This window comes from Dipodomys merriami, unplaced genomic scaffold, assembly GCF_024711535.1.
Source record: "Dipodomys merriami isolate MVZ:Mamm:240054 unplaced genomic scaffold, mDipMer1.0.p SCAF_20, whole genome shotgun sequence".
NCBI lineage: Eukaryota > Metazoa > Chordata > Mammalia > Rodentia > Heteromyidae > Dipodomys > Dipodomys merriami.
This window is the reverse complement of record NW_027203382.1, coordinates 7,891,309-7,915,289: the sequence shown is the minus strand read 5'-3', so window position 1 is coordinate 7,915,289 and position 23,981 is coordinate 7,891,309. Positions and strand designations below refer to the sequence as shown.

General features: G+C 36.7%; 1 protein-coding gene across 2 annotated transcripts in view; it reads right to left on the bottom strand.

Moving 5' to 3' along the window:
- Window positions 1–101: 101 nt before the first annotated feature.
- Window positions 102–23,981, bottom strand: part of Erap1 (endoplasmic reticulum aminopeptidase 1) — a 33,847-nt gene continuing 9,967 nt past the window's right edge. For both annotated transcript variants that reach the window (XM_070031029.1, XM_070031030.1), the window contains exons 3-19: window positions 22,931–23,069; window positions 21,192–21,326; window positions 19,271–19,391; window positions 18,446–18,600; window positions 17,670–17,783; window positions 16,392–16,523; window positions 15,963–16,094; window positions 15,734–15,805; window positions 12,645–12,799; window positions 10,991–11,070; window positions 9,666–9,849; window positions 8,180–8,336; window positions 7,178–7,362; window positions 6,239–6,400; window positions 5,629–5,769; window positions 4,969–5,050; window positions 102–2,931 (exon numbers count right to left, since the gene is read on the bottom strand). In XM_070031029.1, coding sequence (XP_069887130.1) covers window positions 2,776–2,931; window positions 4,969–5,050; window positions 5,629–5,769; window positions 6,239–6,400; window positions 7,178–7,362; window positions 8,180–8,336; window positions 9,666–9,849; window positions 10,991–11,070; window positions 12,645–12,799; window positions 15,734–15,805; window positions 15,963–16,094; window positions 16,392–16,523; window positions 17,670–17,783; window positions 18,446–18,600; window positions 19,271–19,391; window positions 21,192–21,326; window positions 22,931–23,069 — 2,302 coding nt within the window. In that variant the 3' untranslated portion in view covers window positions 102–2,775. The remainder of the gene's footprint in view (window positions 2,932–4,968; window positions 5,051–5,628; window positions 5,770–6,238; window positions 6,401–7,177; window positions 7,363–8,179; window positions 8,337–9,665; window positions 9,850–10,990; window positions 11,071–12,644; window positions 12,800–15,733; window positions 15,806–15,962; window positions 16,095–16,391; window positions 16,524–17,669; window positions 17,784–18,445; window positions 18,601–19,270; window positions 19,392–21,191; window positions 21,327–22,930; window positions 23,070–23,981) is intronic.

Sequence of the window (23,981 nt, the reverse complement as noted above, 5' to 3'; positions counted from 1 at the left end):
AACAACAACAACAACAAAAAAAAAAAAAAAACCTCACCTTTCTGAAGAATTTTAAGTATGTATTTAATCTTCCCATTTGGACAGTACAGGTATTTGGTTCCTTTTCATTTTGTTTTTAAAAGGAGTGAAACCATAGACATTGACAGATGTTTGTAAAGGTATGGCTGCAATAGTAATTTCCATGCAACTATCAAAGTATTTTTTTAACTACACACCAAAATCCAGAGATTTAATGAGGTAAACATACATTTAAGATATTCAGAATATGCCTTTTTTTTAATTAGAAATATCTCTTAAGGCTGGATGTTTGCGAGTAACCCAAAATGAGTTGAGTAAGCTACAGGATTTAAAGCAACCCTATTATTATTTTTAAATCAGGTCAGGAGAAAATAATTGCAAGTATCCACTTAGAAGTAAAGAACACACATTCATTACAATGTTTATTCTGCACCTTGTAATATTATCTAACAAATTGGCTTTTCAAACAATATTGAAGCTAGATGACCAAAATTAAAAATTGCTATCTCTGTTTCACTGATATAAATACAATTAAAATATTTTACACTAAAGTCTTGGTTGTGTATTTTTTTCTTAGAAGCAAAGTAGCCTGGGGAAGAATTCCCCAGTAATTTGTATCTGTATTTAATTTTTATACCTTCAACCATACATAGGTGTAAACATAGAACTATAATCACATTTGTTGTGGTTTCAATAATAAAGTACCCTCTCATACCCAAAAGGCACATGTGTTGAAGACTCAGCCGAATTAAGAGGCTGAATCAAGAGGCACTAATTTTATTAATGGATTAGCCAATTGATGACTTCATCACTGAATGGGAGGAAGGGGGTAGGGATGTGATTTGCAAGGGTACATCTTGTCCTGGGATCTTTCTTCTCTGGCTCTTTCTCTCCTTCCCAGCTGCCATGCGATAAGTAACCTCCTACCTGCATCACCTGTTCCTGCAGTGTCCCCAGCCCAGAACAATGGCACCACTTTCCATGAACCAATACGTCTGAAACCTAGAGCCAGAATAAATCTTGGCTTTTCCCAGGTGTTTTGTCACAAGCAAAGAAAAGGTGACACATTTATGTCTCTGAAATGTCAAACTCTTCTGTCGTTTTTGAGAACCATGCATTTTGACATCCTTCACATTAAATCATGTTCCTTATCTTGAAATGATGCCATCTACTCGTTTTATTTTTTATTGTGAAAATACTGTACAGAGGGGTTACAATTACATGGGCAAGATAATGAGTACATTTCTTATCAAGCATTGTTATCAAGCTTCCTCTTTTGTTTCCCCTTCGGATCCCTTTCACTCTGCCCTCCCACCCCCACCCCCACCCCTGGCCAAAGTTGTAAAGTTCGTTTTTCAACATAATGTCTTATACATTTCATTGTTGTAATGGATCCACCTGTATCCCTATTTAAACAATTTGTTTTTTCCCTTCTCCCCCCACAAATTATGCCAACATCAAATACAGTGAAAGCAGGGGTTATACTATGGGGGAGGGACATACAAAGCAACAAAGAAATCATCTAGAAACAATCGCAAGAAAGAAAAAAAAAGATTTGAATCCTTATCTTAGGGTTCATTTCGCCTAACATCACCATCTACTCTTGTGTATGACATCAATTCAAACAAAAGACTGCACAGCCTTCACTTAGTCTAATATAAGCAAGTATTTTCAATTTTTTGGTATATCATTTGTTGTTGGCTCTGAAATTATTTATTGTCAACAAATGCCAAGATTGAGTTACTTAGCAATTAAAAACTAGGCTCAATTAGCAGAGAGTAAACATTGCCTCCTTACTTAAGGATCAACAGCTTTCCATCACAACTTTAATGGATGGCATGTCCTCCATAGACCTGAATGCCAATGAGGCTGTCAGGATCCCTGAGAATAGTTCTATGCAAGGACTTTTAAATAAAGGTGCTGGACCAGATATATTTCAACCCTGAGTACTACCAGGCTTCTAGTCTATGGGGCTCCTAGTCCTGTTGCTTTTAGTCCTGCAGGGATGAGAGAAGGAAGTACTTAACCTAGTACACAACCTACCCCAGAGATGGAGAAGACTCTGTGGAAAAGACAGTTGCTTCTCTGAAGCTAAGACCTTAGAGCCCAATATAAATCATCCTGCAAAGAAGCAAGGAAATATATAGCCATACATACCCCCTCCTTCAACCACAGCTCCAAACTCCTGGGGCTGTGGACCAAAATCCAGAGGGCAAGAAAAGGTGATGGCATGAAGCCAGGAAGAGAAGGTAAATACAGATCTAAAGAGATAAGCAAAAGAGCTCTTGCCCAGCCATGTTCCAGCTTAGTTATTGATCCAGTGTTCCTTTCTCAGTACTCTACTATTCAACCTCTTACCGGGGGACATTGTCAGAAAAGGAATGTGGACATTGTAGGGGTTAAGCATAAAATAGAAAGAGTGAGGAACTTTATTATTCTGTAGCAAAGGATTTACAGTTCAGGGCAGTACTGTTAAACATGGAACTACATCAATTAGCATGCAGTCTTCTCTGAAATGATGAAAGGGTTAGGTGTATGTAAGATTATATATAGTTCAATCTCCAACAAAATGAATTTTAAAAACTTTAGAAATTCCTAAATCATCCAGAAATGTTCAAATGAGTAGAGTTGAAAAGTATCATCAGAAAGCCAAAAATAACCACCGCCAGCTTGAAAATATATCCAGTCTATTAAATGTTCACATTAAATAACACTTTGGTGATTATAGGTGACAGGAACTTGGCAAGAAACAGATTACTACAACAGTTCAAGCTTTTCACTTTGCAGCCATACTCTTATTTTATCAAAATTCTTGTCCATCCAGCGTATATTTTCTTCGATGGTTTCAACTGTTTGTTGAACACAACGGAGCTGAGAACCATTTTCTTTCAAAGAGCTGAAGAATTCTTTTACCTTGTTAGGAAAGCAAAATGAAATTGTCTTAAAGTTAATTTTGTTTCCATGAAGCAAAAAGAACTTCAAGCCAGTTAAAAGGAAAATGAAACCAGAATTCAGCATTTGTCACAAATGTATGTAGAAAACAGCCCTGGGTATCTGGATGTGATTATAGTCACTTAAGCTTTAGCTGTTTGAAATGAGCTCATGCCTCATGATGTCAGTTTTTGGGGTTTCTTCTCCGTAGCTCTTTTATTTATTCACAGTTGCCAGGCTTTTAAAGGCTTCCCTGTTCACCATTTTATAATTAAGGTTTAATTGAGTGTGTCTATTTAATGTGAATTTTGTTCTATACACACAGATGCAATCTTAAGTTCTTAAAACATGATAGTTAGTAAGCAGAATGTACAGAGTATCTTTGTTGCCAAGCAAAACACTTTCAACCACATAAATAAAGTCTTTTCCACAGGCCTGGCCTTGTACATTATTACAGAAACCCTGCAGGGAATGGAGTTCTTAGTAAATTATGGTGGTAAGACCCCAAATTTTGCCAATGTTTTTATCCTAATCTACAATTCTTAGATTGTTCCCACAAAGTAAATCTGCAGAAAGTTACCCACAGTTTTAAAGAGATAAGAAACTCTTGGCTCTGGCTCCCCTTACCCCACAAAGTTTTTGTTCTTGTTTCCTCTCTGGGTATCTGATCCCCTTAAGTTCAGATGGTAAATATACCAGTGGTGTCATGGCACTGAACATGATGCTGTTTTGTTTCACAGTAAAGCGTTGTTAGCCTTTCCCCATAAATTTCCGCAACATTAATCCATCAATTTTTTTTTGTGGTCCAGAAGCCAGTGGAGGCCAAGTTGTGTTGTTTATTCAGCATGGGATTACAAACAGCTAATTCCCTTACAGTCCATGCCATAATACCATTTTATGAGTTTGGGAGTGGGGGTGGGGTGAGGATAAGAATAGATTTCAGAAACATCAAATTGCAATCTACATGACACAGAGTTGTTTTAATATCTCTCAGTACAATGCTCAGGAGTTACTGAAACAACCTACCTAGAAGAGGAAGAGATGTTCTCTTCCTCTACCAACCCGCCTTGTACTGCAGCTCATTGTTTTCTATTCCAGAGCCCAATATTAATTTCTCAATTAAAATTCACCATAGGCATTTTCCAACAGTCAAACCACATCAACCATTTCATTAATTGGTCAAAATACTTCATCGGAAGGAGCCTATCATTATAGCATCATTAAAGGCCTCTAACCATGGAGTCTCAGAGTCAGCTGTAAACGTTTCCTCACCCAAACCTGTTTTGTCTGTCTTCCTCTGCCTCAGAAATGAAGCATCTCAACAGAGTATTTGTTCAGACCTGCCTGCCTGTGAGCCTTTTATTTGCAATAGGGATTTTATGTTTGAAGGCAAGTCTTCTGTTGTAGGATACTTGTGTGCTTCATGTCCCTCTTATCAGACAATGCAAGTAACCCATACTAACGTCTCATGTTTGCTTGACTGCTAGGAAGCTGGGATAAATGTAGGATATCACTGCAATAATTTTATTCAGTGCAAGTCCTGCATGTGGTTTATCTGCTGTCCACTATGCAGCCTTTCATCTTTATTTTAACACTAGTTTATATGCCTAAACAAACACTAGTTTAGATGCCTTCATGGTATATTGATGAAAAGGAAATCATGGAATTTGGATAATGAAGAAAAGCTAGACTCCAGATCTGCCTCTTTTACAAGAGCTGGGAAGGTTATTTACCTTCCCTCTGCTCACTTTTAATACTCTTACAGAAGGACTAATGATCTCAGGTGATTTATTAGTCCTAAAGTTTTTAGTGGCAGATGGGAAAAATCAACATGTTTGAGAAGAGACACAGTTTCCACTAGTTTATTTGCAGCTGATTTGTGCTTATGTCAACATCATGGCATCCATAAATAGCTTCAAAATAACCAAAATCCACTTCAAACCCTTGTTTTTCTTGCTCATATCTAATAACTTGTTACTTAAATCTAAAATAATTTCTTTTTTAGGGTTTTTTTTTTACCTCTTCAAGACGAGTTCTGGTGGAGAATTGATTTGTTGTTCCCAACACCATGTGGGCTAGGGAAGATGAGCCAAGTTCAAACCTAGAAATGGAAATCATCAAAATCTAACTTTATTCATTCAACATATATCTAAAGTGCCTCCTGTGTGTAATGTCATTTAACTCTTATCAGGCATGAGAAAGATGGGATCTCCCCACTATAGATCTAGTAACATAAAGTACATAACAGCTGAATAAGACATTAAGAATCCAAAAGAAATGGTAGTGTAGGCAGTACTTCTGGAGTTAGACACAGGCAGATACAAACAGCAAGAGGATTAATGAGTGAGCAGGGCTAGCCTGGGAAGGTGAAAGTCTTCCACCAGCCCATGGCTACGGGAAGGGTCTTTCCAAGGGAAGATATCCAGATACAGTACTGAGCATTGAATTCTCTAATAAGGGCATTTAAGGTATCTTTATTCCTTAACTAAAAAGCCAAGTGAGAGAGCATGAGGCTCTGAGTTCAAACTCTATTACTGCGTGCACACACACATGCACACACACACACACACACACACACACACACACACACACACACACACACACACACACACACACACACACAGAGCAAAGCAAAACAACACGGTTATCCAGGCCTGGAACAATTTTGATTCTACTTACTTTTGAACTAGTTCATTCCAATTTTCTCTCAGAAACTGCCAGGCCAATGGATAGCCCACTGAGTTTCTGCCAATGAGGGTAAGAATGTGTGGAAATTCTTGAGTTTTTATTACATCCCCCTTAAAACTTTCATCTAATAGCCTGTAATGATTAAGAAAAGAAATGTCAACAATGAATAGGTGATGAAAGGTATAAAACAAATTGCAGTAAAATATCCCACAAGATTAAAAAAAAGTTTGCCAATAATGAAGGCCAAAAATATAAATTGTCATCAGAGTACAGCTAAGCCCCCTATAGCTATCTCATAATAAAAATTAACCTTGACACTATGTTTATCATACCTATTCCCATATCTCCTCTCATTTGCCCAAAAGAATAGTTAAGAACAATATCTCCAGTAAATATTTCAATTATAGCATTCCTTTAAATATACACAAATATGTACTCCCTTAACACCCAGATCTCCTTAGTTATCTGCAATTCTCAATGAGTTGTGTACCCACTGAACAAATATTCACACTACAATAAGCAATTCCTGACCAAAAAAGGTGCCAGAATGATCTGATTTCATGGTTTCCTTTGGCCACATCAACATGAATGAGTGACTCACCACTGGAGCTTTTCCCTGTTTTGGCTCATACAGAGGGCAAATTCAATTTGGCTTTTTTCGGTACTGGACAAAGAAGACTGATATTTATTATAAAGAAAGTCCCAGCCTTCAGTGTTCTGTGCACCAACAGCAAACACTGCCAGGGTCACATCAACAGGCAGGCTGTGGGGAAAGAACATACTGAGAATGAATCTGCGATGGAAAAAGTGCTCTGAGATGCATGATGGTGAGCTATTAGGAACCAACTGTATGATCAGTGACACAGGCCTAGAAATATCAGCAAAAACTATCAGCTCTGTTTTTGTTACATTTGTTAATGAAAATTAGTTTTCAAGTAGCCTTTCTCAGAAACATAATGCCTGATACTTTATAAATACCTACATATCAACTTACAAATATGTATCAACTATATTTTTACTAATGCTGAGTGATTCCACAGGTGGCCAACTTTCAGGCCAAAAGAAAGACAAGATTCAAAATTACTCCAATAGGATCAGACACAGGTCAGAACTCCAATAGGATCACAGCATTTCATAACTGGAAGCATCTAGATGGTTGGCATAGTGTTTCCTGGATTTTATTTAAACTCCAAATGTAAAAGGATTAAGGTACAGCAGGTATAGACTTATTTACAGTGTTAGCAATTACTAGGATGTCCTTTCAATGTATCTTTGAAAGACTAAAACAGATACTTATAAAATGCATTACCTCTCTGGCAATGGACAGCTCAGTTAAATTTAATTGAACATTGGCTATAAAAAATGGAGATTATTATAATCCTATTCTAATTCCTTAAGTTTATGCCTATATTGTCTTGAAGTTCTTAAGATAAGAAATATATAGATAACTCTAAAGGAAAAAGAAAATATGTTATAAAAGAGATGCTCATATACTTATTTTTCCAATAATGGGAAACAGAAGGTAGCACTGAAGACTGACCTCATATTTCCATTAGATTCCTTCCACTTTCTGAAATAGCCTTCTGCCCTGTGCACACAGGGTTGATACTTGCGCACGCAGGCGAGGAGGAGGAGCTGACTCCGAAGCATTCTCTCTGAGACAGAGCCCTCATCTGCCCAGATCTGCTTATCAATGAGGTCCCTCAGCAGCCGGAGGAGGAAGGCCTGGAGTGTAGCACCGGGAGCAATGACATGTGTCACAAGTATTGTCATAGATCTGGTATTCCTTCCCATGATGTCAATTAATTTGTAAGCTATTTTTTGTTGTTGTTGTTGGTTGTGGGGCTTAACCTCAGGGCCTGGGCCAGACCTGTTTTGCTAAAGGTTAGTGTTCTACCACTTAGAACCACAGCTCCACTTCTAGTTTTCTGGTGGTTAATTGTAAGAGTCTAAGACTTTTCTTCCCCAGGCTGGCTTTGAACTGTGATCCTTAGCTCTCAGCCCTCTGAGTAGCTAAGACTATAGGTGTGACCATCCAGCACCTAGCTTAAATCAACTCATTCTAAACCTTACAGCTGTTTAGTTATATGAGGACTAAATATAAGAAATGATAAATTATTTTCATTTTTGCCTAAGAATTCTGTCTAAAGAGACCTTAAACTCAAAAAGACAATTTATATGACTAAATTTGTGAGCAAATTATGCAACTAACTGCATGTTTGTCAAAAATAAGCTTTTTGTATCTTCTCAAATACCACAGAGTCCCAGGGAAAAAAATCTTAAAACTAGTTATCATAATAGAGAAATCAAATGAAATAAAAGATTGGTGAAAGGAAGGGAATAACAAATCCATGATAAGTACAGAATATAACCTTGCCATTCTTATTTTAGTGCCAAATAAAACCAAAACCTTTGCTAATCAATTTAATAATGAATTCTTTCTTTTCTTTAATAGTTATGAAGACATATATACATAGATATAAGCATTCATTTTCACATGCAAGAAAAGCAACAGTTGTATAATGATTTCTCATGCTTTTACCTTGAATTGCATTTCCACTTCATTCATATCTCTTTTCTCCATTAACTTATACATAGGTATCAGCTCATTCAAACCTTGGAACACAGGCATAATTTCTGTTTCATACTTCAAGTACAAGGTTAAATCCAAGGCCTTTTCAATCGATAGCTTTCCAATGCTGAGTAAGACATACCATGGTGACACAGTTAAGGAAATGAACTTTTTGCTTCAACGTATATTGCAATAGTCATCCACAATGTACTCAACAAGATAAAAATGTCCCTTGTAAATAGTGTCCTTTGCATTGAGCCTTTTCTGTTAGACATGTCTATCAAGTCTACACTATTGAAGACATATCTCAAATAATAAGGGAGTGAATGCCATCTGTGATTCAGGGGAAACAGTGTGTCATATCTCTAGGATACATTGGGTTGTGCACAAAAACGAGAAAAAGAAGAGGATTTTGATCAAAGATCCTTCAGGAAGCCTGCTCAGACTGACTGCCATTCCGCAGAAGTATATCACTGTAGTAAAAAAAGTATTCTCTGCTTCAAAAAGACCCCCAATATACATAAAACCCCTTCACAGAGAGAGTTGATATTAAAAGCCTCAGTGGTAGGGTTTATAATTATGTAAGTTAAAACAAAACTTTCTATGTTTCCAACAGCAGTAGACCATGGAGGGGAAATGTTTTGACAAGAAGAAAATAATTAAATAAGCAGTCCTTAACTTCCTCTTCCTTTCCATTGCTTTGGTCACCTTGTATGTTCCAGGGTAGTGGTAGAAGAACAGAAAAAAAGAACTCAGTATTCATGGTGGAAGGACATGGAATATAAGAATTATATCGCTGTCTTGTCCCAAATAAATGCTTCCCCTTAGGACTTCAGTTCTGTTCAACTAGTCTCAGAACTTCAGTTGCGAGTTTTTGTTTAGGAAACACTTACTTAAAAACCTTTGAAATGGGGTAAAAAAAAATTAAATGTTCAACTACTCAAACTACTTTGGTTGGCCCAGATATGATAATCTAGACTTTATAGTGATTCCATGACGATAGTGTCAAGTTCTGTTTTTTCTTTTTGCCATTTTTTAATGAAACTCTTCTAACACAAGTGATATAATAAAATTAGATTACTTAGTCTTTCTACAAAGGCATCAAGATAGTTAAAAACCTAGCATGGGAGAATTTATTATAGTGTGGCCAGAAAAATACCTGGAAAACAGGCTTTCAAGAGAAAAAAGGGGTGCCAACTATGATGTCTTCTGAGTTTTTTTTCCTACACATTTGCTTCTGTAATTAGAAAGATTAAAATAGAGACTCCGGACTTCAAGTAGGTTAGCATCCAAAGACAGAAGGTTAATAACAAGGCTAATAGCAACTTTTGAATGGTAAAATACCTTTTAACGTCTCCTTAGTAATCAATCAGTCAATCACTTTCATCTTTAGAAGTCAAGAATTTGTACAACAGCAGCTGATTTCAGAAACAAGCCACAACTTTGCTTATATTACCTGACAAGCTGAAATGCATTGTTAATGAGACTCGCCCGATCGTTGCTGCCGATTGCTGTGTGTGTTCCTTTTAAAAGGCCAGCCAAAGAATCCCATCCATTATCCTCATAATGCACAATGTAATACCCATTCATTCCCACGTTAAATTTGATCCATTCCACTGCTTCTGGGAGGATGAGCACATCTAGGGCAAATAAATCATAGCTCCATTTATTGTCTTTGCTGGTGAAAGCTTTTCTGATCAGGGACTGGACCAGGATACTATGGAAAACTGAAACTCAGCAAATTAACATAACTTACTTCTTTTAGTAACTAGACAATAGCAACACAACAGACAAAAGCCACACTTTTACACGCCAGTTTTAGGAGGTTTGTAGATATATGAAAAGGATGCAAATGCATTTCTGACCATACATACAATATTCTCTAATAATATCAACATTTCCATCGATAATCTTGACTTGTTTAGCATTACATTTTATTGACCATTTTATTATCTCTGGTATTGTGTTGGCCATTAATAACAATGCAGTATTTTCAGCCTGTTCCCTTTTGATTTGAAGAGGGATGAAGAGGGCTGAGAATGTTGAAGGGGTGACATTGATTAAGATGTATTGTATTGTTCAAGAGGAAGTGTACTCATTACCTCACTCATGTAACTGTAACCCTCTGTATAGTATCTTTACAATAAAAAAAAATAAGTGGAATAAAAAAAAAGATGAATTCATCAACTGCTTCATTATATGGCACCTCCTTTGTACAACTAAAAGGGAATTAAAAACATAAATTTAAAAAGTAAATAAATTCTTGAAACTCACACACAGTGAGACCAAAAGAGGACACTCTTAGGGAAGACACAAAGGTACAATTCTTATGTGCCTTTTTACATTTATATAAAATAATACTCACACACAAACAAATATATTGAATTGAACTTGAAGAAATAGAAACAAAAGCTCACTTCATTTTCATTTTTTTTATTTTGTTGGTGATTTTGTTTTCTTTATGTATGGTTTATTCACGTGTATATCTTTGGGAGAGAGTGGGGGAGGGCACAGAACTTAAGGGAAAAGGTTCAAAAAGTACAACACTGGAGCTCACGGGACACTGTGATGAAAATGAACTATACAGACAGGAGCGGGGAACTGGGAGATAGTGAGGGAACAGAAGATACTGTATGAAAGGAAATGTATTCATTACCTGACTCATGGAATTGTAATCCCTCAGTACATCACATAATAACAATAAAGTAAATGTTAAAAATAAATAAAACCTATACACACCCATATTCCCTCCTTAAATTGGGTATTTTTACAATAAATTACCTGTCTCTGTCTTCAGCAAAAATCTCTGCACAGAGTCCGATTTGCTAGTAATGAATGTCAATGGAACATGCCATAGGTACCTAAAGGAAAAAAACAAAACAAAACAAAACAAAACCAAGGTAGATTGCCTGTTAGCTCATTCAACAAACAGCTGATAAATATCCTCTCTTGTACCAGGTGTGTTATCAAGGATGCTCAAACAATATGGTATAAGGTTGTTTGGGCCTATATCTCAAAAACACAGTCTTTAAGGACAACTTGAGTAAAGTTAAGAATTTGGGTTCATGTAATTGGAGGCCAGAAACGAAACTTTAAAGTGACTACTAGTAATGGCACAGATTGGCATCATGTGGCTCCTCCATCAAGGGCACATGTCACTTCTGCGGCCTTCCTCCCCAGATGCACAAGCTGAATTTTTTCCTGAGTAAACAGGAAAAAGCACAAGTTGGAGCACATTCAAACAATAAAAAACAACCTGCCTATTTCTTCAAAAGTATCAGGAGAGCTGGGATGTAGCTCAGTGGCAAAGCACTTGCCTAGCAAGTGCAACGTCCTGGGTTCAATTCCCAATACTAAAAAAGAAAAGACAAAAAAAAGTATCATGAATCACACAAGTTAGGCCTCACTTTGGAGGGGAAAAAGTCAAAATTATGTGATATTTAGTTTAATATGCTATGATCCTACGTTAAATCCAGAAAGATTTTTTTTCTTGTTTTGGTAGACAGATATTTTAAAACAACTGGAAAAGGTTGAATGGGGTCATACAGATTAAATAACAGTACTGTGTCAAGTTAATTTCTTAACTTTGATTATTGTACTGTGCTTAAGAGAATACTCTTTTTTAAAAAAAGGAAATACCACACAAATATTTAAAGGCAAAGGAGCATCTGTCTATGGTGTTTCTCCCTTTTCTCTCTCATATACATATATTCATTATGCAATGTTCTATAGAGAAAGAGCATGATAAGGCACTATTTTGCTACTTTTTATAAGTATGGAATTACCTTTAGATAAAATAAGTATTTCCTGTACCGTATTTTCACAATAAAAAACTTATTTAAAAAAATAAATATTTCTACATAGTGTCCATCCAAGATCAATTAAGTTACAGAATCTCATCTCTAATGCTATCTAGTGTGCATAAAGATGAAAGCTCCAGAGTCTAACTCAGTCATAATTCCCAGAAATCACCAAAATTCTTTGGTCCACTCCAACCTAGATGCCAGGTACTTCTATAATTTAATAGCAATTACTTAAATCAGGGATGATTCCAAGCTAGTAACTATAAATTACATCCTATTAAACTACAAAGCATGAGAATGTTAAAATAATGATATATCATCAGTTTCACTAAGATGAGTCAAGATTTAAAGCTTCCTTAATCTTTCTGGGAATATAGAGAATATAAGTAAATTTCAGAGAAAATGTAAATGTAATTGATTTTATCATTCCCTTTTTTTAGTGGATGTTGATTACTTCAAAGGTATTTGGTCATGGTATTTCACTCTAGCATATACAGTATTTTAATCAGATTTATACCGTCACTTACTCTTTCTGGTGATATCAGTAAAGATACTATTTCGGAAATTTTTTTTAGTCCCATCAGGCCAGTGTTACCTAGACGATAAAATGAGCTGTATTCTGTAAACATTACCCGGTTTCTGGGGTGCTGTCAGAGCCTTTCATGTAGTACTCTTGCTTCATGTGTACATTCCTCCCTCTCACAGTGATGGTGATCAAGGGAAAGCCCTTCTGCAGCGTCCAGGTGTTCATCATGGTTTTCACATCTGTCCCCTCCTGATGCCAGTGCTGTGACACATACAAATGCAGGTGTGTCACCTACGTACACTCAACTCCAAGAGAAGTGAGAAGTGAGCTCATGCTCAAAGGAACTCTACCAGCTGCCAGTCCCTCTGCCAGCACACCACTTCATCTTTCTGCTCCCCAGTCTCCTGCCCTGGGTCTTTCCCGCGGTGTCCCCAGCCCTCACACCTCCATTGAGCATCAATGTTTACTTTCCATCTGCTCCACTTGACTTGGGACTTTTAGCAGGTTGCACATGCAGTTCTGCTTGGCATACTGTGGAGCTGGCATAGTATGGGCATCCAGTAGACACCGACATAGTGGATGAGGATATAAAGGAGAAAGAAAGTAGCTGGCTACATTTTTAGCACCGACTTATAATACTGGATCTCAGACAAAGGAGGTGAGGAGAAAATTCAGTTAAGAGCCTGTACTTCTAAAGTGACAGAAACAGTCAAGAAAATAAAAACATAACTGATACTATTCTATTGAGTTTCCAAATTAATCTATATCTGCCTATAAAAATACTCCAAACATCCAGATTAACAAGAGTCAGAGAAAATGTAGTTTCTCAGATGTTACAAGGCTAGCAGCAAAAAACATGGGTCAGATCTAAATACCTTCAGATTTCATCTTCCCACCCATAAATACGGCAATAATAGAACCTGGCTGGTAGATTTGTTGTGCAGAATAAAGACGACAACACACAGAAGTGCCTAACACTTGCCAGATACAGAGTAAGTCTGCTACTTTAAGACTGAGTACGGCCATCATTCGCTTTCTCATAAATACAGAGCTCTGACAATGACTAGCATATCTTCCTGACCGATACAGGACAGCATGTTATACAGAGAAGCATGTTATAAATCCACTGTTAAAGAAGGCTGGGGGAAAACAGCCCTGCTCAGAGCACTTCACTGTTTCACTTCCTCAGCTCCACACCACAAGGGAATGGTTTCAATGAAAGAAATTTTCAATACCGCAGCCCCAAAGCCATCACCCCACCATGAGAAAAAAGGACAAAGGGGGAACAAATACAACAGTGATACTCACAAGACACTATGTTGGAAATGATCTGTACAACTGCAGGGGGGTGGAGGCAGGGAAAGTGCGAGAAAATCGGGGAGGGGGTTACAAGTTTGAAGAGAAACATACTCACTACCTTACTAATGTAAGTACTTATGTAAATACTTAGCACTTTAGAGAGAGATAATAACTGGAATTCACAGCAAGATCTGATCAATGTTCTTCTGGAATCTCACGAGAAGCACTGGGCTTCTTCGTCCAACTTTTGGTCCCTCCTTCACCCCAAGCCATCTTCTTTTTTATCTTTTATTTCTTCCTTTCTTCCTTTTCCTTCCTTCCTTCCTTCCTTCCTTCCTTCCTTCCTTCCTTCCTTCCTTCCTTCCTTCCTTCCTTCCTTCCTTCCTTGCTTCCTTCCTTCCTTCCTTCCCCTCTCCCCTTTTCTCCCTCTCCCCCTCTCCCTCTCCTCCTCTCCTTCTCTCCCCGCTCTCCTTCTCTCCCCCCTCCCTCCTTTCCTCCCTTCTCTCTTTCTGTCATTTCTCTTGTGCTGGTAGTAGATCTTGAACTCAGGGCCTCAATCTCTCACTTGTCTTTTTCACTCAAGGCTGACACTCCACCATTTGATCCACAGCTCCACTTCTACCCTCCTGCTGATCAATTGGAAAACAGTCTCTCAGACTTTCCTGCTGGCCTGGGCTTTGAATCTCAGTCCTCAGATCTCAGCCTCTTGAGTGTTTAGGATTACAGGTGTGAGCCACTGGTATCCAACTATGTTCTCTATTTTCTTAGCTGTTCCCCCTCAGTATTTCAGAACTCCCCCACACACCAATTCTTCCATCTCTTATCATCATAACCTCATGAATATGGAGTAAGGCATTGATACTGTATGATTATTTCTTCATTTACAAAACATTTCCAATAAGGAAAGCAAGATGGGCTCCTCTTTCTGAAGGAAAGGCACTAACAAACCATAATTCAGTAAGTGCTTTCCGAGAGGCAGGCACCGAGTGAATAGATGTAAGAAGTACCAAATACTGGTTGGGTGAAAGAGAATAAGCTTTTTTTGTGTGTGGACATGGGGCTTGAATTCAAGGCCTGGGAGCTGTTTGCCAGCATTTTTGCTTAAGGCTAGCATTCTACCACTTGGAGCAACAGTGCTACTTCCAGTTTTCTCGTGGTTAATCAGATACAAGTTTCACAGCTGGCTTTAAACCTCAATTCCCAGATCCTGAGTAGCCAAGAGTACAGTCATGAGCCACTGGTGCCCAGCAGGAGAAAGCTATTCTAGAGAACATGAAACAGGACAAATATGTCTACTTACACAGGTGTCACTGCCTCACACCTCTAATCCTAGCTACTCAGGAGGCTGAGATTTGAGGACTGAAATTGAAATCAGCCCAGTCAGAAAAGCCTATGAAACTTTTATGTATAACTAACTAGGCAAAAAGGAATAAGTCAGAGCTGAGGTATAGTTCCCGTGGTAGAGCACCAGCAGAGGAGAAAAAGCACCAGATACCAAGTCCAAGTCTTGGTCTTAGACAAAAAAGCACAAGTAGAGGGAGCTGTGGCTCAAGTGGTAGAGCACCAGCCTTGAGTGAAAAAGCTAAAGGACAGCACCCAGGCCCTGAATTCAAGCCCCAGAACCAGTGCAATAATTAATTAATTAAAATAATGCATTCATCCAGTCCAAAAAAAAGAAAAAGAAGAAGGCTGGGGGGAGGTAGGAATTAATGTCATGAGCAATATTACCATAGAAGGCGGGGCCACTCTTTGTAGAAAAATTGTAAAAATTATACTCTTATCTAGAATGAGGGTAAAGTAGTCAAGGAACTCAGAAAGCTTGACACAGAGCTAACTTGGGAAGAATAGGGACTAAACCAACATACTCCGTGTAAAATGTCCAGTGGAGAAACTTACTGAGGATGAAGAAGAGTGTTGACTTCTGAAGCAAAAGCCATCTGTTGTTTCAGTGTCATCTGTGGGGCAAATCTAAAATCCAAAGATAGCATCACTGTATTTCTGTAGAAAATACCAATCATTCTTCTCAGAGGGAATAATACACAGGGGGAAACAAAGAACAAGACAAATAAAAGAAGGTAATAAGAGCATCAATTTCAAATGTTCTGATACATAGAAACATACTCACATGTGCCATACTATTCCACAGGTCCTCATTTTTTGTGTTTTTATAGCTATACTTAAGGAGATATTGTACAATTCCACTTTTAAATACATCAGCACCCAGATAATCTCTTAGCATGTTCAGAATACAAGCTCCCTGAAAAGATAACAGAAAAATAATTTCTAGTTAGTTCTCACATTTTACATGGCAAGATTCTCCTACAGCAAAAATGTTCAAATCTTCATCCTAAGAAAGTATAAATAAGGAACTGACAAAACATAATGTTCGGGATTACAAAAGAAACTACACTTTCAACTTAAGAGCATTCATAGAAGGCATTCAACTGGGTTTGGCCCAGAAAAAAGAAAAGCCATCTAAAACCTCACCCATCACCACCTACCACTATGCCACAGAGATAACACATATAGTGCTCCATTGACAATTTGATTTTACCTTCTCATAAGATACATCATCAAACATCTCCCGAATCTGAGCAGGATTCTCCACAGGTGTGGACACAGGGTGTGAGGAATTTAATGCATCTACCACCATTGCATCAAAACACTTGCCCAAGAAATAATCCTCCTATTGAGACAGAAAAAGTAATAAAAAAGAAAATAGCACCTATGATTTATGTTTAGATTAAACATATGAATGGAGGAAGGATTGATCTGGAATAATAGTCTCTACTTCCAATTTCTGCACCAACCTATGTCATATTTTAGTAGTTGTGATATAAAACAAAAGTACTGTACTTTTAAAACAGCACATAAGAAACCATGATTTTAGCAAGGACTTGTCTCAAATATTTATCACTTAAGAATAAAGAAAATTACTTATTAACCTAAAACCAAACTATTTTACCTTTACCAAACCAAAACAAACAACAGGAAAGTAAAATACATAGTGATATAATCGTTTCTATTCATCATTTGTAATGTTGCAAATCAGTTGTTTTATAATCATGTAATCAAAAAAAAGATGGAGAACAAATTATAACCTTAACGCTATTTGACACATTATCCCAACTCAATAATATGCATCCACAATCATTTTTATTCTTAAAGATTTTATATAAATATAGAAAAACATTTATGATATGTTACACTATAATAAGGATATACCATGTATCATTATAACTGTATATGAATATCAGTACAGGCAGGTAAAAAATAGGAAATAAGTCTACACAAATGGAAAAGAATTATTACAGTGAAGTGTAGTACAGCAGTTTTCCCCATTTTAACATAAGATTTTTAAATAAATACATGTGAGTTCCAAAGTGTTAACTTTATGATTTATACATGTAGGTTAATACACATAATGTGCACTTACTTTAAACATAATTCATTTGATTTGTCAGGTTGGGTTTTAGTGAGATAATAGAAATCTGTACCTACATTCCTACAATGACAACCTGAAGGTCAGGAAAACTATACAGAACATTCTGGTTGTCTTTATTTCTATTGCTTTGATGTTAAAGGAAGACAAAACTTAATAATTAGTTTTATGTCTAATAAGACTCATGACTCATAGTTCATACTCAAGTATGGAAATAGGACTTCATGATTTGTCTAAAAGATTCACTGGCATCTTTGAAACTCAACATATACCTAAGCTTCCAATAAAGTTATCACTAAAATAATTTTATAATCCAAGATTAGTAAACAAATTAGGTTAAACAAAAAAGGTATTAACCTAGAAGGAAAAGAATCATAAATGACAACTTACAACTTTTAGTTCAGGATGGGTCACATTGACGGACACAAACTCCATAAACTTGGCAAATCCTTCATTGAGCCAAAGGTCATTCCACCATTCCATAGTGACCAGGTTTCCAAACCACTGAAAGAAAAAAATGGCTTTATTCACACATTGCTGGAGAGACCAGAAAATCTATTATCTGTAATAGAGTAGCTGAAGACACAAACAGAAGTATGCAAAATATCTATGATCAGGTTATAAATGTGAATATTTATTTCAGTTAAAAATGAAGATGGGAGAGAATGATGAAAGGTATAGATGAATGATAAACCCCTTGTACAACTACTTAAAGATAATAAAAACATAATTTTAAAAAAGATTTCATAAAATGTGAAACTTAATACTTTATGGTGGAAATGAACTTTACCATTAGGGGAAGGGGAGATGGGGGGGGCAGAGAGTGGGAGGAAATGGGGGAAGGGGTAACACTGTCCAAAAAGAAATGTATTCATTACCTTACATGTAATTGTAACCCCTCTGTATAACACCTTTACAATATTTTTTTTAATTTTTCTATGTGAATACAAAGTAAAACTATAAATATATAAATAGTCTCATATATCCCATAGAAGCAATGTGAAAATTTAGTCATACCTGTTTGGTTTTAGACAAACAGTGTCTTACTATATAGCCTAGGCTTGCCTAGAACTCACGAACCTCCTGGCACAGCTTTCCCAAGGGCTAGATTACAGTTGTATGTGTCAATAGCCATACTTTAAAAGAGTGTGACTTAGCTTGCATACCTGGTGGGCAAGTTCATGGGACACAGTCATTGTGATGCCAAGCTTACTGGAAGCAGAAGACTTTTCTGCATCAAATAACAGAGAGGATTCTCTGTAGGTGGTCAGGCCCCAGTTTTCCATAGCTCCAGACGCAAAGTCAGGAATTGCAGCAAGATCTTGGGAAGGAAGCAACACAGTAGATTAATCAATCTCAAAGCTATACACTTTCCTAAAATACACTAAGAGGATGGTATTGAGATCAAAAGAAGAGGTGCAGAACTATGAGGTTCCAGACTAGAATACATTTTCATCCAGGGCTCAGTGACTCAATCATTTTCTAATATGACTAAGCAGACTTGTATCTTAAGTCTCTTCACTACATTGCTAATTCTTTGACCATGAAGTTGGGACTGGATGATAAGGGCCATTACTTCAATAATCATTCTGTTTTTGGTGCCAAGATATCCTTATACCTAAAATATCAAACACATTGAACACACAATAGTTTTCAGGACTCAGGTATGAAATAAAAGGCAGATTTACTTATGCTATGTGAATTCACTCATTCAAAACACTTATTGAACACATTTTATGTACCTGCCAGATGTGCCAATGATAAAAATGTGCAGCCTCTATCCTTCCGTCTTGCTACTAACTACTAGAAGTAAAAAGATGTCCCCATGGCATGTGCCTAAAACACCACATGGAGGTTTGCCTTTGACATAATCAGAAGTTTATTGCATAGACCAGAAGTAGGCTGCTACTCAGAAGAGTCAACCTGATGTCTGTATGACTTGTAGGCTGACCAAGAGAACCTCATCATATGCCACCCTGAGATATCTCTACCTTGTTTGGGGAGAGGATATGGAATGCTGAAATAATCCTCATAAAATTCTAGAAGAGTCACTGCAGCATCCAATGCGTAATCTGCTTGACTTATCTTGTCTGGCACAGTATATACAGAAACCTAGAGGGGAAGGAATAAAAGGATATTCAAATATCATGATAGCTTCCCTCTATAGCTGCATTGAAGTTGGAATCATCCTGTGGGAAAGAAGACAATATTAAAGAAGACAATTAAGAATGCCATATTTTATGTTAATACTAACTGCTTCTAATAAAACTTATTTCTAAGATCAGCTACAAATATATACAAAAAGAAGTCTCTTCTAAGTGTTTTTGCACAAGGGAGTAATGAAGAAAGTAAAGCGACAACTGACCATCCCCAGTCAGCAGCACTCTAGCCAGCCTTTGGTGGACATCGGCTGAGCACAGGTGGAGCTTTGGTGCCCGTGACACTAAAGGAATCAGAGCATAAGAAGTGACCATCCATGGCCTCGCCATGGAAGGAAGTCTAATGGGAGATACAACTCACAATTAAATTAGACCTTCAAAGGCCATGTCCTTAGTGTAAAGATAAGCTAGAAACAACTGCCCCTTTTGCAAAGAAACTGCAATTTAAAAATAAAAAGCCTTATTCAAACCTTGGCACTGTATGGAAGAGAATGAGGACTTCACCTTAGAGAACTTGTAGCTAAAAGCTAACCCTCAAGATGTTTAACAGCTGGACTCACAATAACTACGCAATCTTTGAAGCCATAATCTTATTTAAATGTATCTTTGGACTGCTGGGTATCCCAGGATGCACCAAGTGGGAGCAAATGCAATTTATCTGGAAGAATTCACTTTTTCAAATTAAACAGAGTAGTTTATTTAAAAGTGAAAAGAAAGAGGAGTTAATGAGAGAGGATTCTCCAAAGAGAGAAAAAAATTCACTTTTGATTTAAGCAGTATAACTTCACAGATGTAACTCACAATATATGCAAAGATCAAGATACCACGAACAACAACTAGCCCCAAAACCAAATATACAAAGACTTCAGGATATCAAAGTTGTCAAAAACAGTATATCAAATGTGTGTCTTATATGGCTTAAGAAATGACAGGAGTAAAAACATTAATAGGGACTAAGCATTATTAAAACAATCATTACTAAAAGATTCAGAAAAGTGGGTAAAGTAATGAGGAGGTGATTTCTGCCGATCATTTCACTATTGAAAGTATATTCCTTTCACTGAATCCTCAGAGCCCACTTTCAAATCCCAAGATAAGTAAGCATAAGCCTATAGGACAAGAAGCCAGCAGAGATGTGTCTGCTGTTTTGCCACAGTAGAAAAACAGCACTAATATAAAAAGTATCTCACAATATTTCTCTACTCACAAATGCTGGTTTGCATTCTACCACATGACATATGGTGCTGTGGTTGTCAACTTTGCAATGGTACCAAGAACAAGAACAAGATCTGAAACAAGACTTGTTTTATTAGCTCTTCAGAATTCTCTGGTCTAAATGCTCTTCCCAAAGCCTCTTTTTCCAATCCAGTGCCTGTTTCTTCCTTCCTTTCCACAGACAGTAACATTTTCTTTTAAACTGCAGAAAGTTATAACCAGTTGCAAGCATAAAGACCACTGAAAAATATTGTCCAACATTTTAAAGAAGTCTGACCTTAAGTTCCAGAGGAATGGGGCTAAGATCAGAAAGATAGTGAGCTAAGGAGCTGGGTAGATCGTGACTTAAGTAAGGCTAAGCTCTTCGTATTTGTGTTATTAGAATTTCATTGTAATAATGAGTGTTGTGACAATAGGGCCATTGCCAAAGATTTGTTTTACCCAAAATTGAGGGGCCCCAGGGTGCAGGACTTCGGCTTTAAAACCAGAATGACTATGACAACAAATTGGTCACTCTATAAGTCAATCACAGGTTCACCTTGACTCCACTCTTGGTCATCTTGCTGACAGACTTAAAGTCTGAAATAATGAAGGCCACAAGGTAGGTACTCATCTTCACAGTAACGTCAAAATGGTCTTCTATTAATCCTTCTGCAATAGTTACAGATTTCACCTAAAATCAGAGTAACTCAAATTATCCAGAAAGCTAGTAATTTGATACACTGAATGCACACTATAAAGAAAAATCTGCCTAAATATGAGACATACTATTGAAAAGCTATCACCTGACATTTTCATAATTACTTCAAAAGTTCTCTATCTTGTATCTGATTATAATGTAGCTATCAAGATCAGACCATTCAACTCATTTTTTTAACTAAGATATAATTCACATGTCACAAAGCTTGCTTATTTAAAGTATACAATCTAGTGTTTTTAATTTACTTGGTGTTTTTATAATGTTTTATAATATTATAACATTTATAATTTATAATTGATGTTATAATTTATAACATTATCAATCATTAATTTTGACTAACCCATATAGTTGCAAACTGATGCATATCTGGTATATGCATATTGCTAATAAGGGTGAAACAGAGCAAAACTGAGATTGCTTGAGAGTTATCCAGAAATAAACTGTCTAGAATATTTTACCAGGGCAAATACATCACTATGTGTTATCTAAAAGCTGATTTCTAAATAGATGAAAGTGCTCTATATCTCTGCCTCATATGCAAATCATCTTCCAAACTTGGCCTTTCTTCACTAGAATCAGCTTTAAAGTACAATCAGGAAATGATCTTTCAGATGGGGTAGAGTTGGTAAGGGTTCAGTGTAAGTGGTCTTCTATCCCAAGGGAAAATCTAATACCACAATTAAAGAAAACACTGAAGAGAGATCTTGAAGAAACAGGCAGTCACAGGGGGAATCATATAGGTATTTTTATATAATTCAATAACTACTTTCTGTGCCTTCATACATTTTAATATTCACCAGCAATTATCTATGGTGTCTGCTGATCACCTTTCTGACATGTGTACGTGTGTGTGTGTGTGTGTGTGTGTGTGTGTGTGTGTGTGTGTGTGTGTGTGTGTGTGTGGTGTGTGTGCCAGCCTAAGTCTTGAACTCAGGGCTTGGACACTGTCCCATAGCATTTTTTGTTCAAGGCTAGCACTGTACCACTTAAGACAGCTCAACTTTGGTCTTTTTCTGGTTAACTGGAAATGAGTCTCATGAACTTGTCTGCTGAAACTGGCTGATATCTCAGCCTCCTGAGTAGGTAAGATTACAGGCATGAGCCATCAGCACTTGGCTTAATATCACTCTTTAAAGATTCCAAATTTATCTTTTCTGTTTAAAGGCTTTGTACATACTCCCAACCAAATCTTCAGTTTTCATTTTTATTTTTGTCACAGTACTGGGGTTTAGATTCAGGGTCTGGTGATCACTTGACTTTTTTGCTTAAGATTACACTCATTCCTCCATTGCACTCATTGTTCCATGCCTCCAGCCTTGCTTTTTGCTGGTTATTTTGGAAATAGAGTCTCTCGGGCTTTTCTGCCTTGGTTGGCTTCAAATTACAGTCCTTTATATCTTAGCTTCCTGAAGAGCTAGGATTAGAGGCATGAGCTCCCAACCAGAACCTGGCTCTAAATTTGATTTTTGTTGTTTTATAGTATTAAGAAAGTAAGCTGATTATACTAATTCAAATCAAATGCCATTAACTCCTAACTACTGCCTAAATACTTCAATGTTTCAGTTGTTCAGACTCACCAATGGCATATTGGAGATGGCCAAATGCCTTGGCTCCCTTCTGATTTTGATTGAGAAACTTGCTTTTAGGGCAGGTTCATCAAAGCAGGGAAAGGCCATTCTAGCTGCAGTTGGTTCAAACTGTGTAGAAGCAAGTACCCTAAAATCACAGCAAATGAAGTAATATAAAACATCATATACAGGAACTGCAAAACAGGTTCTGTTTGCTTTTGAGTTCACCACTCAATTTAAAAAAGAAAACATAGAAGAAAGTATTATATGTGACTATTGCTCCTATGAACTAAAAGACAAACTGGGGAGATTAATCAAAAAATATCTGAATAAATGTTAATAATCTTAAACAATAATTAAACTCTAAGAAGTTGGTAAAAAAAATACCCAATAACTAACCAGAGTCTCAGGTACAAATCATAAACAGCAATTCAGAAAGAACCTATAAATTATTAATAAATCTGTCAAAAGCTGCTCAACTCCCTTAATAATTATTTTGATTTTGCTCTAAAACATTTGCACAATACTATACAATACATAATATCGGTGATGGGTAAGGAAAGATAGCAAGAGATACCATAGTGTACAGATTGTGTGACTTAGCAATTTTACTGCTTGTAATTTATTTTAAAGAAATTACTTATAATTATTTTCATCAAAATGTTTCAGATGCTAAAAGTTGGAAATAATTTAGTTTCCATATATAGGAGACTAGTTTGGTAAATTAATACACATATATTTTAATAGTCATTAAAGTTATCTACAATGATAATAATTAATATTAAAAATGTTCCCAACATATTAAATTTAAAAACCTTCTCAAACAGAAAATATAATTCCTTTTATATAAGTAACATGTACACATACCAGAAAAGAAGTCAGGAAAAAATTTTTCTGAAATATAAGTAATAGTTATTTCCAGGAACTATGTTTAGGATATGTTTTATTTAAAAGAATTTTTTTAGGGCACATTGGTGTCAGTTATTCCAGCTACATGGGAAATGTAAAATAGGAGGATAGTGGTCTAAGCCAGGACAAAATAAACGTGAAACCATGTTTA